The sequence below is a fragment of the Falco naumanni genome, chromosome 2 (genome assembly GCF_017639655.2).
Source record: "Falco naumanni isolate bFalNau1 chromosome 2, bFalNau1.pat, whole genome shotgun sequence".
Lineage (NCBI taxonomy): Eukaryota > Metazoa > Chordata > Aves > Falconiformes > Falconidae > Falco > Falco naumanni.
Window position 1 is genome coordinate 407,859 of NC_054055.1, and position 14,591 is coordinate 422,449.

At 64.5% G+C, this 14,591-nt stretch overlaps 1 protein-coding gene across 9 annotated transcripts in view; it reads left to right on the plus strand.

Annotated features, from left to right (window-relative positions):
• The first annotated feature begins 560 nt into the window (after positions 1-560).
• The window catches only part of ARAP1 (ArfGAP with RhoGAP domain, ankyrin repeat and PH domain 1), a 33,395-nt gene continuing 19,364 nt past the window's right edge, over positions 561-14,591 (plus strand). For 4 of the 9 annotated variants that reach the window (XM_040584958.1, XM_040584961.1, XM_040584959.1 and 1 more), the window contains exons 1-6: positions 561-1,276; positions 7,883-8,031; positions 9,680-9,750; positions 10,734-10,885; positions 11,660-11,824; positions 14,284-14,353. In XM_040584958.1, coding sequence (XP_040440892.1) covers positions 573-1,276; positions 7,883-8,031; positions 9,680-9,750; positions 10,734-10,885; positions 11,660-11,824; positions 14,284-14,353 — 1,311 coding nt within the window. In that variant the 5' untranslated portion in view covers positions 561-572. Of the gene's footprint in view, positions 1,277-3,152; positions 3,238-6,848; positions 6,856-7,882; positions 8,032-9,327; positions 9,441-9,679; positions 9,751-10,733; positions 10,886-11,659; positions 11,825-14,283; positions 14,354-14,591 lie in introns of those variants that run through there. The other 5 variants (XM_040584960.1, XM_040584964.1, XM_040584965.1 and 2 more) reach the window with 5 other exon arrangements.

Here is a 14,591-nt window from a genome sequence, read left to right on the forward strand (position 1 = left end):
GTCCCCAGAATCTGGCGTCACCCCCACCAGGTGCCTGGGACACCCCGCTGCCCCTCAGCACTGCCACCGCTATGTCCCAGTGGCTTCTGCTGCCTCCTGCGTGTTCTGGGGTCTGGCCGTGGGGGCTTCATGGCCAGCGTGGGACACCCCCCTGCCCTGTCCCTCACCCCACATATCACTCCCCATGCATGGCGTGATGCTGTGGCTGGGGAGTGCGCCAGGGCCGCGGCTCTGGCGAGCCTCGATGGGGATGGCATCTACACTTAGATGCCTAAACTGGGACCCTCCAGCATTCCTGGGTCCCTGCAGCCCCCCTCGGTTCAGGGGTCCAGGTGCCAGATCCTGCTGGGAGCACAGGGTGGTCAGAGGTGAGGAGCTGCTCTGAGAACTGGGCAGCTTCACTGGGAAACGTTTTGGGACCCTGGGCTGTGGCTGGTGCGTGGTTTAGGACCAAGCCTGACCCCAGGCTCATCCCTGTTGTCTCCATCCCCAGGTCCTGATGCTGTCCTGAGCCTCGCCGGGCGCAGGGGATGCACTGAGCGGTTTGAGGTCTCTGCGGCTGGGGCCCTGCCATGGAGGAGGAGGAGTCTCTGCCGGTGGCCACCTGGCTGGCTGCCCTCCACCTGGACCAGTATGTGGAGAGCTTCCAGCAGAGCGAGCTGTGGACAGTGTGGGACTGCCGGGCGCTGACAGACGAGGCTCTCACCCACCTTGGCGTGGTGCTGCCTGGCCATCGCCGTCGCATTCTCCTGGGACTGCAGAAAGCCTTTGCTGAGGTGACCCCCCCAGCCGGGACCCCCCAGCCCCCCGCCAGGAAACCTGTGCCCATGAAACGCCACATCTTTCGCATGAGCTCTGTGACGGTGCCAGGGCAGCTGGAGCAGCCGGAGCAGCCGGAGCAGTCAGAATCCCGGTGCCCGGCGGTGCCTGGTGGGTCCCCACTATTGGAGCCGGAGGGGGCTGTGAGCTTTGCCCAGCTGCCCCCACCCATCCCACCCAGGGTGGGTTGCCGCCCCCCCCTCAAATTCTCCCCTTCGCTAACGGGTGGCAGCCCCAAGCCCCCGCCCCCGCCCCCCAGCCACCCCCCAGCCCCGAAGGTGCCCTCGCCACCGCCAGCCCTCACCAAGAAGCCCCTGACCGAAAGCGGGGTGAGACCCCCCCTGCCACCGCTGCCAGCGAAACGTCACCAGCTGGAAGCCAAATGCCAGTCTCTGCAGGCCCCCCCGCCGCCTGCCCGCCCGCCTGTGCTGCCCCCCAGAGCCATGTCCCACAGGAGGTAAGGGGGCTGCAGGGGGGCTGAGTCTGGGGGTGCTCTGAGGCAGTGGGGTCCCCCGGGGTGGGGAGGCTGCTGTGATGGGGGTGGGATCCTTGGGTGGGTGCATGTGGGGAGGGCAGGGGTTGCCTGGGGGTACCTACATCCTCCCATCCCATTTTCTGGGGTCCTCCCCCAGCTCCAGCACATCTTCTAGGGGTACCCACACCCCGCTATCACCCCCAGCCGACATCCTGGGGTCCCCCCACAGACCCAGCACACCTCCTGGGGATACCCCCAGGCTCCCCCAGCCCCAGCACATCTCCTTGGGGTTACCCCCAGCCCCCCCAGCCTCAGCAGTTCTCCTGGGGTTCCACCCCACCCAGCTCCAGAACATCCCCTGGGGGTACCTTCAGCCCCCAGCTCCAGCACATCTTCTGGGGGTACCCCCAGTCCCCAGTACATCTCCTGGGGGGCCCCAGCAGGGTGGGGAGGTGACGGGAGGAGCTGTGGCTGCTGGTGTCCGGGCCAGCGGTGCCCTCTAGTGTCACGCTGTCCTGGTGGCGGGGTGTCACCCCCAGCGACACCCCAGCTTTGTCCCCATCCTCTTTCCGGGCGTGGGGGGTGGGGGGGGGAGGCAGCGTGAGGGGGGGGCACATCCTGGCCGTAGGTTCCCTGGGTGCCAGGCGCTGCGGCGTCTCGATGCGGCTCCCGGGGGGGGGGCGATATATTTATTTTGTTGTTGGGTGGGTGCGGCCACCCAGTCACCCCAGCCTGGCTTGTGCTGGGCCCTGCGTGCCCCCCCCCCGCGGAGGCCCGGGGAGCCCATCACACGCCGTGGGATCGGGCAGCGAGCTGCCGGGGGGGGGGAGGGGCGGGGGGACCGGGAGCAGGTGGCTGCTGTGGCCGGATGACACGAGAGCAAGCTGGGGTTTGGTGAGAGCAGTGCTCGCAGTCCTCCCTTCACATCATGTGTGTCCCCCCTGTGCCCCCCCGCCCTCCGGCCGAGCCGCAGCACCTCCCTGTAAGCGCAGCGTTTGCTGTACCAAGGCCAGGCTGGTTTTGGTGCAGCTGCCAGAGCATCCCCCTCCCCCACACCGTGCCATGGCTGCTGCACCCCAAAATCCTGCAGAGCCGAGGGGGAGGAGGGTTCTGGCAATCGGGGGGAGAACGGCGCCCCTGGGTGCAAGCATCTCCTGGGGTGAAGGGGGTGATGTGGTGGCTGCACCTGGGATGCTGAGCGGGGCTGCATGGCCTCCCTGGGGGGTGATGCTGCGGTTGGTCCCGGCCGTGCACCCCCCAGGATCCCACCAAGGATCGTGCTGCTTGAGCTGGGGGGACCCCAGGTGGTCCCCGAGGGGAGGCAGAGCCCCGCTCCCGGGGCAGGGGGGTGTTTTCCCCATCACTGCGCCACCTGGGGGGGGGTGTGGTGCTGGATGCGACCCCCTGCCCCGAGGGGCATGGGATGGGAATGGGGGGGCTGGTGGATGTACCCCCCCGGCTGTCTGTCCTTCTGTCCCAGCTGCAGAACCCCTGTTCTTGCCTGGGTGAGGTGGGCAGAGGTGGCCCCCCCGACCCGTGCTTTGCCCCCCACCTGGCGCCGATGCAGCCAGGGAGCAGGAGCTGGGGAGGGGGCTCGGGCAGCTGGCGGGGCGGGGGGGGGGGCACCCATCCGCGGGGGCTCCGGGCTCCGGCTCACCGCTGAAGCCGTCCTTGTCCCAGCAGCCCCGGGGACTGTCCCCGTCGCTGCATTTCTGCACCGAGGTGGTCCTCAAAATCCCCCCCGAGCCACTCTTCACCCTGCCCCGGCACTGGACCGGTGCGGCCACGCGGCGCCGCGGCCGGCTCAGGAAGTTTTGCTCGTGGGCGAGCCGGGGCAGGAAGTGCTCGGGGTGACGAGCTCCGCTCCCCGCTGGCATCACCTCGCCGGCCACCCCCCACGCTGCCGCATCCCACCCTGCCGGGGTCCCCGGCTGCCTGCCCAGGTAGGGCTGTCACCGCTGCCCCCGCGCTGGCTGCAACGCGTGTGCGGGACGCGGCGGACGGGGCTGCCGGGGGTTTTGCACGGGAAACGAGCGCTGCCCGCCGCGACGTGCGTGCCGGGCCTCCTCGCGCTCGGCCGGCCGCCGCCTGCCCCTGCCCGCGCCCGGGGCCGCCGGGTCCAGCAGGGCTTGGGTCGGTGGCGCAGGGCTGTGGGTCACCAGCTGCGCTGGCACGGCACGGCACGGCACAGCACGGCATGGCACGGCACGGTGGCTTTGCTGGGGCAGCAGTGGCTGGCAGGCCAGCTGCCGGCGGCACTGGCTTCCGCGGAGAGGAAAAGCTGCCACCACGGTGGGCGGCTGGGACCCCCCTGCGCCAGCGCACCCGGCCAGCGTCCCCTTCCTCTGCTTCTCGCTTTGCTTGCTTTATTTCCCTCTGCCTGGGGAGCCGTTCCGCCCCCACCCCCCGCTGGAGCTGAGCAGCCGGGCTGGCCGCCTCCTCCCAGCCGCGGTGGGTAGCTTGGGTTGGGGGGCCAGGGAGAGTGGGAGCTGCTCGGGCTCCCTCAGGAGCAGCTGGGCCAGGAGGCACCTTGCCAGAGGGTTCTGCAGATGCTGAAAGTTTGGGTGGCTCAAACAGCAGCTGGATCATGGTGTGAGCATCACTGGACCCCCGGGGCCTGTGGGCAGCAGCAGGGAGCAGGCGGTGCCCAGTCCCGGCGTGGCACCGGGGAGGCACTGCTCCCTCCTGCCCTGCTGGGCGAGCTCTGGGGCTGGGATTCACTGCCGGAGCTGCCCCGGGGGTTTCAGTGGTGGCACAGCCATGCCCACCAGCTGTGGGGTCTGCACATGTCCCCCTTGAGCCGCATGCCAGGGCCAGTGGACACCTGGCCTGGCTCAAGCTGGCGGTGATGTGCCCAGCGTTGGAGGGGACGGGGATGTATCCTCAGGGGGTGCTGGCGGCTGAGGGTCCATCAGGCCCCGCTGTGGCTCCCCAGGGCCTCTGTGGTGACACCACAGCTGAGCCCCCTGGCTGAGCCCCCCATCTGAGACCCACAGACTGTGCCGGAGCGGGGCTGCCCACGGGGCCCCCGCGCTCTCAGTGCACTGGTGCATGTGTGGCGTATACATTACACGTATAAATGATGCATAAATATACCTTAGAATACTTGTGACAGTACTGAGTGACTGCAGTGGCTGTATACAGCAGCTCTGTGTGTGTATATATATCTATATATAGGTTTCTATACCTTGCCACTACAGTAGATCTGTGTGTACCAGCACTTGATTACTGTTGTGGATCTGTACAGTAGGGTGTGGATAAATTGATGAATTACTCCAGTGCAGGTACATACTTGGTTCCTATAGAGATACATTCCATACAGCAGGGAATGTATGGGCTGGTGCTTGGTTCCTGTACAGGATAGCAGGGGATGTCTAGGCTGGTGGTTGGTTCCTATGGAGGATGTGTATGGCAGGAGATGTATAGGCTGGTGCTTGGTTCCCATAGAGGATGTGTACAGCAGGAGATGTATAGGCCGTGCTTCATTCCTATCGAGGATGTATATGGCAGGGTATAGCCCTGTGCTGGGGCTCGGTGAGGGGTGCGTGCACAGGCAGCGGGTTGGTTTGTGGCCGGAGCCTGGCCAGGGCCAGCGATGGAGGAGGTGCCGTGGTGCAGGAGAGCCAGCGCAGACAAGGGGTGCATTCAGGCGGGTGCAGGCAGGCGTGAGTCACCCCGTGGCGGCTGTTCGGTGCAGGCTCAGGCACCGGCCAGCCCCGATGCCGGCTCTGCGTGCCCAGTGGCACGTGCCAGTGAGCTCCAGGAGCCACCTGTGCTGTGGCTCCTTGGGTTCCCCTGGGGACCATGGGGTGTCCAGCCTCAGTGACTTCAGTCCCGCTGGCTGGGACTGGTGGAGCCCGCAGCCCCAGGGGAGTTGCTGCCCACCCCAAAACACCATCCCCTGCCCTGATGGTTGGGGACCTGCCCCAGGCTGCCTGTGGTTGGGGAGCATGGAGGTCCCTGGGCATGTGGAAGATGCTGCTGGGCTGCTCAGGGACCTAAAGCAGTGGGGTGATGCTTGCCCACATCTGTGGTGATGCTTGCCCATGTTTGGATGGTGCTTGCCCACGCTGGAGGTGATACTTGCTGTATCCAGGCTAACGCTGGAGCATCCCTGCCCGTGCAGGCAGCAAGCAGCCCCAGGCAGGGTGAGGGACCCGGCAGTGCCATCGGCCTCTGCCGTGGCACTGCCTGGCATTTCTGGGATGATGCCACCCCACCTGTATCCCCTTGCTTCCTGCTGCACCTCCGTGGTCCCCACAGAGCAGCCCCCCAAGCAGCTGGGCTGGGGTGTAGAAGGGCAGTGAGTGATGTCCAAGAAGGTGATGGCAAAAGGGTCCTTCTCTGTGTTTGGCCAGGGCTGAGCACAACCTGGTGAGCCCAGGGAGGTGGTGGTGGCCCTGGCAGAGGTTTGGCTTTGGGGTGCTGTTGCCTGTGGGACATCAGCCCCTGACCCCCCCCAGCTGTGTGGTTGCTGGTGTGGAGGGGGACAGCAGATAAGGCGCTGGTTGGCACTTCTGTAATGGCAGATATTGCACCAGCATGACCCTGCCCGGAGCGGGATTGGCATTGTTTGGGCACAGCTGCACAGTTTTTTTGGGGGGCGTGGGGAGTGATGTGGCACCCCCGCTACCCCACGTGGAGGGGGGCACATGAGGCCCGAGGATGTTCCAGTAGCAGGGGATGACCTGGAGAGCGGGCAGAGCATCAGAGAGGGTGTTTTGGGGAACTGGGGTGTTATCTGCGCCTGGGTGCTGCAGTTGCCCGTCCTGCCGGCCCAGAGCTGGGGGGGGGGGGGTGGGCTGGGCAGCGCTGGGGCAGGGGCACAAACAAGTTTCCTCCCAAACACTCCTGAGATATCTCCAGAGAGGAGACAGAGTTTGTCCTTGGGCAGCATGCCATGCCTGCAGAGAACGGGACAGCCAGGTGCTCATCATCTCGTGGTTGGCCTTGGGGCTCGTGCTGCACGCCCCCTGGTCCCGGGGGTGGGGGAGCAAATGCCATCCTGGGTGCTAGTGTGGATACAGACCCCATGTGGGCTCTTGCTGGGGGCTCTGTGGCTTGTGCACTGTCACCCCCTCGTCCCTGGGTCCCTGCACCTGTGGGTGCCAGCCCCCGGCCCCAGCAGCCCCTTGCCTGGTGGTGCTGAGAGCGATGCTGCTGCCCTGGGCTGCAGGGACAGCTCGATGCCTGCCTCTCCTGCCCACGCTCCCCTGCCTGCACTCCCCTGCCCTCCCTGCCAGCATTCCCTAATGTATGGATGGTTGTGGTTGGTTCCCATGGAAATGGCTGCTGAGAAATGAGGTCAGCCTGACCCAGAGGAGAGCCAGCGCTTGTCCTCCCCTGCTCCATGCAGGCAGCCGAGGGAGAAGTTTCCTCTCGGCAGCTCGCCCTGAGCTCCGGGAAGGCTGTCGTGCACTGGCCGTGGGGCTGGGGGTCACCGGGGACAGGGACAAGGATGGCCGTCCCCAGGGCTGGCTGGGTGCTGGTGGCAGCCTTGGTGGTGCTGAGCTTTCTGCAGCGTGGCCGTGGGGCGATACTGTCAGCTGTGCCGGGGTTTGGTGCTCGGTGGGATTGGTCCTGCACCGGCTGCTCTGGCTGGGGTTGCAATGGGAGGTGGCAGGGTCAGGGATGGGGATGGTGGCTTCGGTGCCAGCGTGCATGTCCCCTGGGGTTTGCCCACCCGGCTGTGGGGCTGCGAGGGGTTCGGGGTGGGAGCGGGCTCTCTGCCTGCCTCCCCTGCCTTCCCCCTGGCCTCGGGGCTGGTCTATCAGGTGCCTCGTATTTTTAAACCCTGAAGAAACTTCCTTCTAATTTCCTGCCTTTCAAAATGCCATCGCTCCAGAGGTTTCCATTTATTGCCCATCTGCCTGCAATTGTCAGGAAGGCAGGAGCAGCTGAGCCTGGATGCCCAGGGATCTTCAGGCAGGAGAGCAGCCCCCCGGGGGTCCCTCTCCTCCCTTAGCCAAGGTTTTGGGTCTGGGGGCATGGTGTGCTGCTCACTGATCCAGGAGAAGCCCCAAAGTCCATTTCCAGGGGGCTTCTTGCTGCCCCAGCTGGCCTGCATCTCCCGTGCCCACCCCACCGCTGGGACCCTGGTAGGATCCCCGGGACCCCCGGTCCCACTGGGGGACCCTGTGGCCAGCTGCAAACCAGCTGAGGAGGCGGCACCGCCGTTGTTTAGGTTGGAGGAGAAAAAACCCAACAACCTGATCCAGGATGTGGGCTTCAAGGCTGTAGGCGGCTTCTGGTGTCCTGGAGAGCCAGACAAGGAACCTGAGCCGTGGCAGCCGCGACGGGGAAGTGAGGCTGGAAGCCAGGAAATATTTTCAGGCTAGAAAAGCATTGGTATAACCAAAAGCAAGCTGAAGTCTTTGCCGTGGGAAGCTGTCAGGAATTGATCTGGGGGCTCGGCTCTGCTGGGGTTTGGGGTATTTGATCCCTTTGGGGGGGAGTAAAGCTGGTGCTGGGGGTCCTCTTGCACTCTGGGACCCCCTGCTGATGGCGGCGGGTGCATCGGGGTTTGGAAGGCAGGGCAGGGGAGGTCTGGGGCCACTGTAAGGCAGCACTTGCTCCTCTCTCCTGCAGCAGCCCTGCCAAAGAGGAGGTCCCTGTCCCTGACAGAGCAGCCAGTGTCCCCCCGTCCCCACCAGCCCTCCTTCCCCGCACGAAGCCACCGGCCCCGCTGCTGCCGGAGCTGCCCTCCAAGGCCAACCTCCCCTTCGTGCCGGAGTTCGGTGAGTATGAGGGGGGCTGAGCCTGAGCCTGTCCCAGATCTTCCCCAGGAGCGCTGTGCCATGGATCCCCCCTTCCTCCATCCCCTCCTTTGCCTTCTGGGCTGGGGATTTTCAGGGGGTACAAGATCTGGGCTGGGGGTTTGGATGCACCCTCTCTTGGGGGAGAGCAAAGGGTTTCACAGGCTCTGAAAGCAACCGCGCCAGTTCACAGAGGAGGGATAAACCCGGCGGAGTTCGTGTGCGTTCGGGTGTCCCTGAGCCGCAGCTGGAGGGGGCTGGAGGGTGCTGGGGGAGCACGGCAGGAGCAGGATGCAGCTCTCAGCTCTGGTGCTGGGACCCCCAGCTCCCTGCCGAGCTTTCGGCAGCTCTTTGCGCCCACCAGCCTCCTCCTCGGGGGGTCACCAGGGCTTGACCAGCTGCAGGGAGGGCTGCTGAGGTGGGGACCCCCGAGGAGGGTGCCCTGCTGGTTCCAAGGCATTGCCTCGGGTGCAGCCCTGGTTGGGAGCAGCTGCTGCTCTGTAACAGCAAACCCTCAGCTTTATCTGCTCCTTTATTTAATTGTGTTAATCCAGCTTGACTAGCTCTGCTGAAAGGAAAAGGAAGGGCAGGGCTCTGCGAGGTGCTGGGTGCCCGCCCCGGGTTATGCATGGCCAGGAGCCATGCGGGAAGTGGCATTTGGTTTAACTGGGAGCTGGGGTGTGTTTCAAAAGCTAGGAGAAGCCATCGACAGGGAGGTTATTCTGTTGCGGGGTGTGGGGAGGAAAGCTGCTCCTGCTCCGTGCCCTGATGGGTCTGCTGGTCCTCTGCACCAACAGCCAACGAGCTCTAGGTGCTGCAAGGTCTGCAGGGGGGGGGGAATCCCTTGTGTCCCCACCTACCTGCACCCCTCATCCTCACGAAGCCTGGGAGCATCCTTGCCCTGCTGCCAGCACTGGGGCTCCCTGCACTGAAACAGCATCCTCTGGATGAGGATTTTGGGGAGAAATCTGGTCTGGGTTACCATCAGGGTTTGGAAGAGGGTGTCTGCAAAGGACAAGCTGTCTGGGGTCACTTGTCCCTGCAGGATGGGTGCTTGCTGGCCAGGATTTCTTCTGCCATGGGTTCTGGGCAAGGAGGAACCATCTCCTTTCTCCTGTCCTTCTCCGGGATCTTATTTCCCATGCATGCGCAGGCTGAGAGCCACTTGCTTCTCCTGGCTCTCTGACAGCTGATAAGGAATGGAGGGGGAGGGAGGGAAATCCACCCTGAAAAACAAGCTGTAGGAAAAGCCCCAGGGATCCCCCCAGCAGCAGGAGCTCCTGGGCAGAGGCATGAGAGCCTGGATGAAGCTGTGGTGCCGGGGCTGGTGGCACCCAAGTCCCCTCCCGGCGGTGCCAGGAGGGTCGTGATGGTGCTGGGAGCTGCCACAGGTGGGACTTTGCCCTTCCCTGCTCTTCTCCAAACTCCTTGATAAACCCCCTGTTGTCTCACCGACAGAGCACTTGTTTGCCAAGGGTAGTGTGAGGGGGAAACCAGCTGTGCCAGCACCCTCTGTGCTGGCCTCCAGCACTGGCACGTCCCCAGGCAGGCAGGGACAGGGTGGCAGGGGGTGGCAGGACCCCTCGCTTCACTCTAGTTGATTCCCAGCATCTTCCCTCTGCTTTTACAGATGATTCAGACTACGAGGACTCCACCTGGGAGGAGGAATTAGCCGGACCTGCTGGGGACATGGCCGACAAGGTTGGTCCCACCATGGGGCTTGGTGGCGGGCAGGAGCAAGTGGGGTGACTGTCCCCGAGGTGCTGGCCTTGGGCTGCTTCGGAGATACCCGTTAGGGTTGGAGGAGCAGGTCTGCAGTGGTTGCAGAGGAGGTTCTGCCTCGCTGAGCACCCACCGGCTCTCCCACGGGGGCTGGAACCCTCCCCCCGGGCAGCAGCGCCAGGGTCCTGGGGGACCAACACCGCCCGTGCAGCCTCTCTGCAAACTTGCATGCACAGAGTGCGTGCTAGTGGACATCTGCAGCACTGCACCCTGAATTTCATCCCTGGATCACCGATTTGTATCTGCCCCGCGCTCCCAAGGCCGGCCTGGGATGGGTCTGGGTGGATTTGAGGGGTTGCAGCAGCCAGAGAGACCCCTGAGTGCCCGGAGCCCCCCATCCGCCTTTGCGTGGGAGCAGGCTGATGGGGAGAGATGCTGCCGTGGCTGCCTCTAACCCCGACCCCGCTATCCTCTGCCCAGGGGGCTGCAGTGTGGGGCGAGGGCTTGCAGATAAACAGCCGTGGCAGCTGCTGGCAGAGGGTCCCCTCTGCCCGGTCCTGCCTGGCCACTCTTCACCCCCCACTTGCAGCTCCCGACACCCCCACAACAGCTCCCAGCTGCATGTCTGCCCGCCCCTGCCCAGCGAGGGGGAAATGCAGAATTTCTTAGCGAGCACAGACATTTTTGGTTGCTATAAATAACCAGCCTGGCACTCAGCTCCTCCCTATGGCTGCGCTTCCATCCTGCTGTGGGTGGGAGCATGCCCCTTCCTCCCTGGGGCCAGCCGTGCCCAGGCACCTCCGCACTGTGTGCATCTGCAGAGCTGGGAAGCCCAGGCAGTGACTTGGCATCTCACCCCCTCTGTCTCGGGCTGTCCCTTGCCCATCCCTCATGGCGCAGGCAAGCAGGGAGTGGGGGTCAGCCAGGGGACTCTTCCGTGAGCTGCTTATTTTGGGCAGCAGGGGAGGGTGGCGCAGGGATGCCCGTGTCAGCCATGGCTGGTACCACAGGAGGATGCTGAGCCCGTAACGGGGCGGCCACGCTCCCAGCGCGTCAACAGCCTCTTCAGCGAGGACGAGCTCATCGAGGACTACTACAATGCTCCCCCTGCCAAGTAGGAACTCGTCTGCCTTGTGTGTGTGTGTGTGTGGGGCGGGGGGGAGCGGTAGGAATGCTTATGCACAGGCACATGTGGGCCTGCACAGGCAGGGAATCTGAGCGCCTGCACATGGGCAGGGGTTGTCTCTGCGTGCGTGCACAGCTGGGGATGCTTGTGCAGCGGGGGTGTGTGCACACATGCGTGGACGGGGTGCAAGTGGCCTTGGGGAGTTGCTTGTGCGTGCATGCGTACACATATGCATGTGTGTGCATGCACAGTTGGTGATACGGTGCATGCACGTGTGTGTGCCAGGGGATGCTTGTGCATGGCAGAGCGCCTGTGCCCAGGGGCGTGTGTGTGTATACAGGTCAGGGCTTTGCATGTCTGCACAGCTTCACGGGTCGTGTGCATGTGTCGTGTGGGAGAGCACGCGTGTGCATGCACGAGAAGAGAGCAACCCTGCATGTCTCTGGGTTTGGGGCTGTGGCCCTGGGGGTGCCCCTGTTGCCCCTTCCCAGGGCTGGGATTTGGGTCTCTGCTGTCCCAGGAGCTGGAGGATGTGCCAGGACACCCGCCAAGGGGACTGCCACCAGGGTCCCTGCTTGCAAGCAGCTGGCACTTGCTTTGCCTGTGCCTCAGGCAAGGGCAAGAGGAGGCTGAAGCACGCAGCAGGGCCATGCCTGCCCCCCTCCCCCCCGCCCCCCCCCCCCCCCCCCCCCCCCCCCCGCCTGCCAGCCCCCCTTGGGAACCGCCAGCTCTTAACCCCCTCCCTCGACTCCTCATCCCCAGTGGTGGCAGCGTCTGGAGTGACAACAGCCCCAGCCCGCGCCCGCCTGCACCCACGTTCTCCAGCAGCAGCCCTGGCACGCTTAGCGACAGCATGGAGGGCACCGCCACTGCCCAGCTCTCGCCCACCATCAAAGCAGGGTGGCTGGACAAGAACCCGCCGCAGGGGTGAGTGATGCGCTGAGGGGGGGTGGGGCGCAGACCCCCTCCCAGTGCCTTGGGGTGTGGAGATTTCCCCTCTTTTCCCCACCTGTAATTTCTGCTGATGGGGGCTGTAATTTTGCTTTGCTGAATAGCCACCCTAAGGGGTTCCTTCTGCTCCTTCCTAACCCCTGATTTACGTAAAAATACTCAGTTTTGGTGAAAGAGCCTTCCTCAGAGTGGGTGCCACCAGCAGTTGCACTGAGCTGGCTGTGGAGGATGAGGAGGGAAGGCTGCAGCTCAAACTTCCCCCCAGCCCCATGCCTGGGCTTGCTGGGAAACGAGCTGCCTTTGCTCTGGGGAAGCGCTGAAATAGCAGCGATCCCAAAAAAGCAGCTGGCGAGGGAGAAGTGAGGTGTTTGGGCTGGCTTCCTACCGACAGCGCTGCTAGTGGCTCGCGCGTTCGGCGTTTGCCGTGTTTGCCACAGGAGCGGGCGCTGGTGGCAGAGCCTGCGGGATGCCAGCCCCAGCCCCGGCGTGTCACAGCCCTGGCCCTGGCTGCTCACGGTGCAGAGCACCCGCCTGCAGAGTGCCCGCTTGCATAGTTGAACTATGGGGGTTGCTGGGTGCGTGCCTGTATGCTGGAGGGTGAGCGAGCCCAGTGGGCACAGCGAGCCCAGGGAGCGCAGCGAGCCCAGTGGGCACAGCGAGCCCAGGGAGCGCTGTGAGCACAGTGAGCGCAGTGGGCACAGTTGAGCCTAGCGGGCACAGGGAGCCCAGGAAGCCCAGTGGGCACAGCAAGACCAGGGGGCACGCTGGTGGTGTCAGTGCACCCAGCTGCAGGCTGCCTGCTTGCAGAAGTAAAACTGTGGGGGTTGCTGGGTATGTGTCTGTGTCCTCAAGGGCGAGTGAGCAACGGGGACCTCAGTGAGCCCAGTAGGCACAGCGAGCACAATGAGCACAAGTAGCCCAGGGAGCCTGGCAAGCTCAATGGGCACAGCAAGTCCAGCAAGCGCAGCAAGCACACCGTGCACAGCAAGCCCAGCAAGTACACCGTGCACAGCAAGCCCAGCAAGCACACCATGCACAGTGAGCCCAGTGAGCATAGCAAGCTCAGGGAGGCCAGCGGCCCCAGGGAGCTCACTTGCCCCCATCCCGGCTCAAAGAGCCCCCACACCAGCTGGGAGGCAAAAATCAAGAGGGAGACATGAAGGATATTTGGGGACTGCTTGATCTGGGCTATGAGGAAGCCGCGAGGCTGCAGTCCTGCCGAGGAGGAAGCTCCAGCTGTTTGCAGCCTGGCTGCTGGGGAAGTGAGAGCAGCTGGAAGGTCCCTGGGAAGCTGGGGAAGCTGCTCCAGCAGCTGCTTGGTGGGGAGTCGGAGCCTGGGGAAAGCAACAGAAGGAAAACCAGAAACCCTGGCCCCTCAGCATCTAAAAGTGGCAGAGCTGGGGGTCTCTGCACCCCGTGGGACAGGGGCAAGCTCCTGACGAGGAGCAGGGGAGCCTGTGGCAGAGCCCAGTGGTTTCAGTCCCTGTGGCTGTCACTGGTTATGTAAAGGCCGAGCGCTGGGGTCACGTGCGGCAATGGCGAAATCCTTCCCGAGCAAACAAGCCCTTAAACAACAGCTGTTGGGACTGGGGGCTGGCGCAGCAGCGGGGGGACCCTGGGGGTGCAGCGCTGGGGCAGGGGGCTGCATCGCAGGGCTTGCCAGGGCCTGTGGGAGCTGCTGGTGGGAAGTGGCTTGGTATCTCCTGCAAGCCCCAACACCACGGTGGATGGGCTGCGGGGTTTAATGCCTGTGCTGGCTGGCCAGCCTGTGTGCTGGGCTGGGGGGGGGCACAAGGGTCCCTAGTGGGCTCCGCTCCTGCCCCGGGGTCCTCCCTCTCTGCTGTATCCCCATCCTGATAGAGATGCCTGGCTGCTCCTTCTGCCACGCAAGAGCCCTGGGTGCCACCGGCCCTGCCTGGAATGTGTCCCCTGGATTGAACCCTGCCCGGCTTGTAGGTCTGGAGCAGTAACTGCAAACAGGGGTTGGGGGAGGGGGCTTTTAGGGGCAACCCTCATTCTCAGCTCCATCTTTTAATTGGCATGAAGTCCCCAGCGCTGTCCCCAACAGTGGCAGAAGGGCTGGGGGCGTGGCGCAGAATCGAGGGCTAGGGATACGGCACAGGATCGATGGCGAGGTGGCCCCGGGCTTTTGGCAACTGGGGCGTGAAGGCACAAGCGGAGTTGCCCTGAGTTCAAGGGCACACGGTACAGCCTGGCACAGCACAGCCCCTGCCGCAGGGCTGGGGCCAGCGAGGGGTGAGTGGGGAGGGGGCTGCTCCAGCCGGGGGGGGGGGCTCGTACCACCTTTCCTGCAGCCCAGCCCCCTCGGGAGCAGCACCGGCCTCGGGTGGGCTGCAGCACTCTCTGCCTGCCCCACATGGGGTGCAGCTGGGTCACCCCATCCCCTCCAGTGGGTCCCTCCGGTCCCTTCCCAGGTCCTACATTTACCAGAGGCGCTGGGTGAAGCTCGATGCTGACTACCTCCGCTATTTTGACAGTGAAAAAGTGAGTGGGGAAGAAGGATTTGGGGGCTCGGGGGAGGAGGTGGTGGAGGAGCTGCCCCAGTGGGGTCACAGCCCACCAGGTGTCCTGGCTGTGAAACGTGGCCGTGCCAAGGGGCAGCATCCCAGGGAGCAGCAATGGACGGGTGCTGGGGTGATGCTGGCACCAGGGTGGGATGCTCGGAGCTTCCTGGACACGGATGCTCTCAGCATCATGAGCCTGGGCCAGTGCCCATCCCATC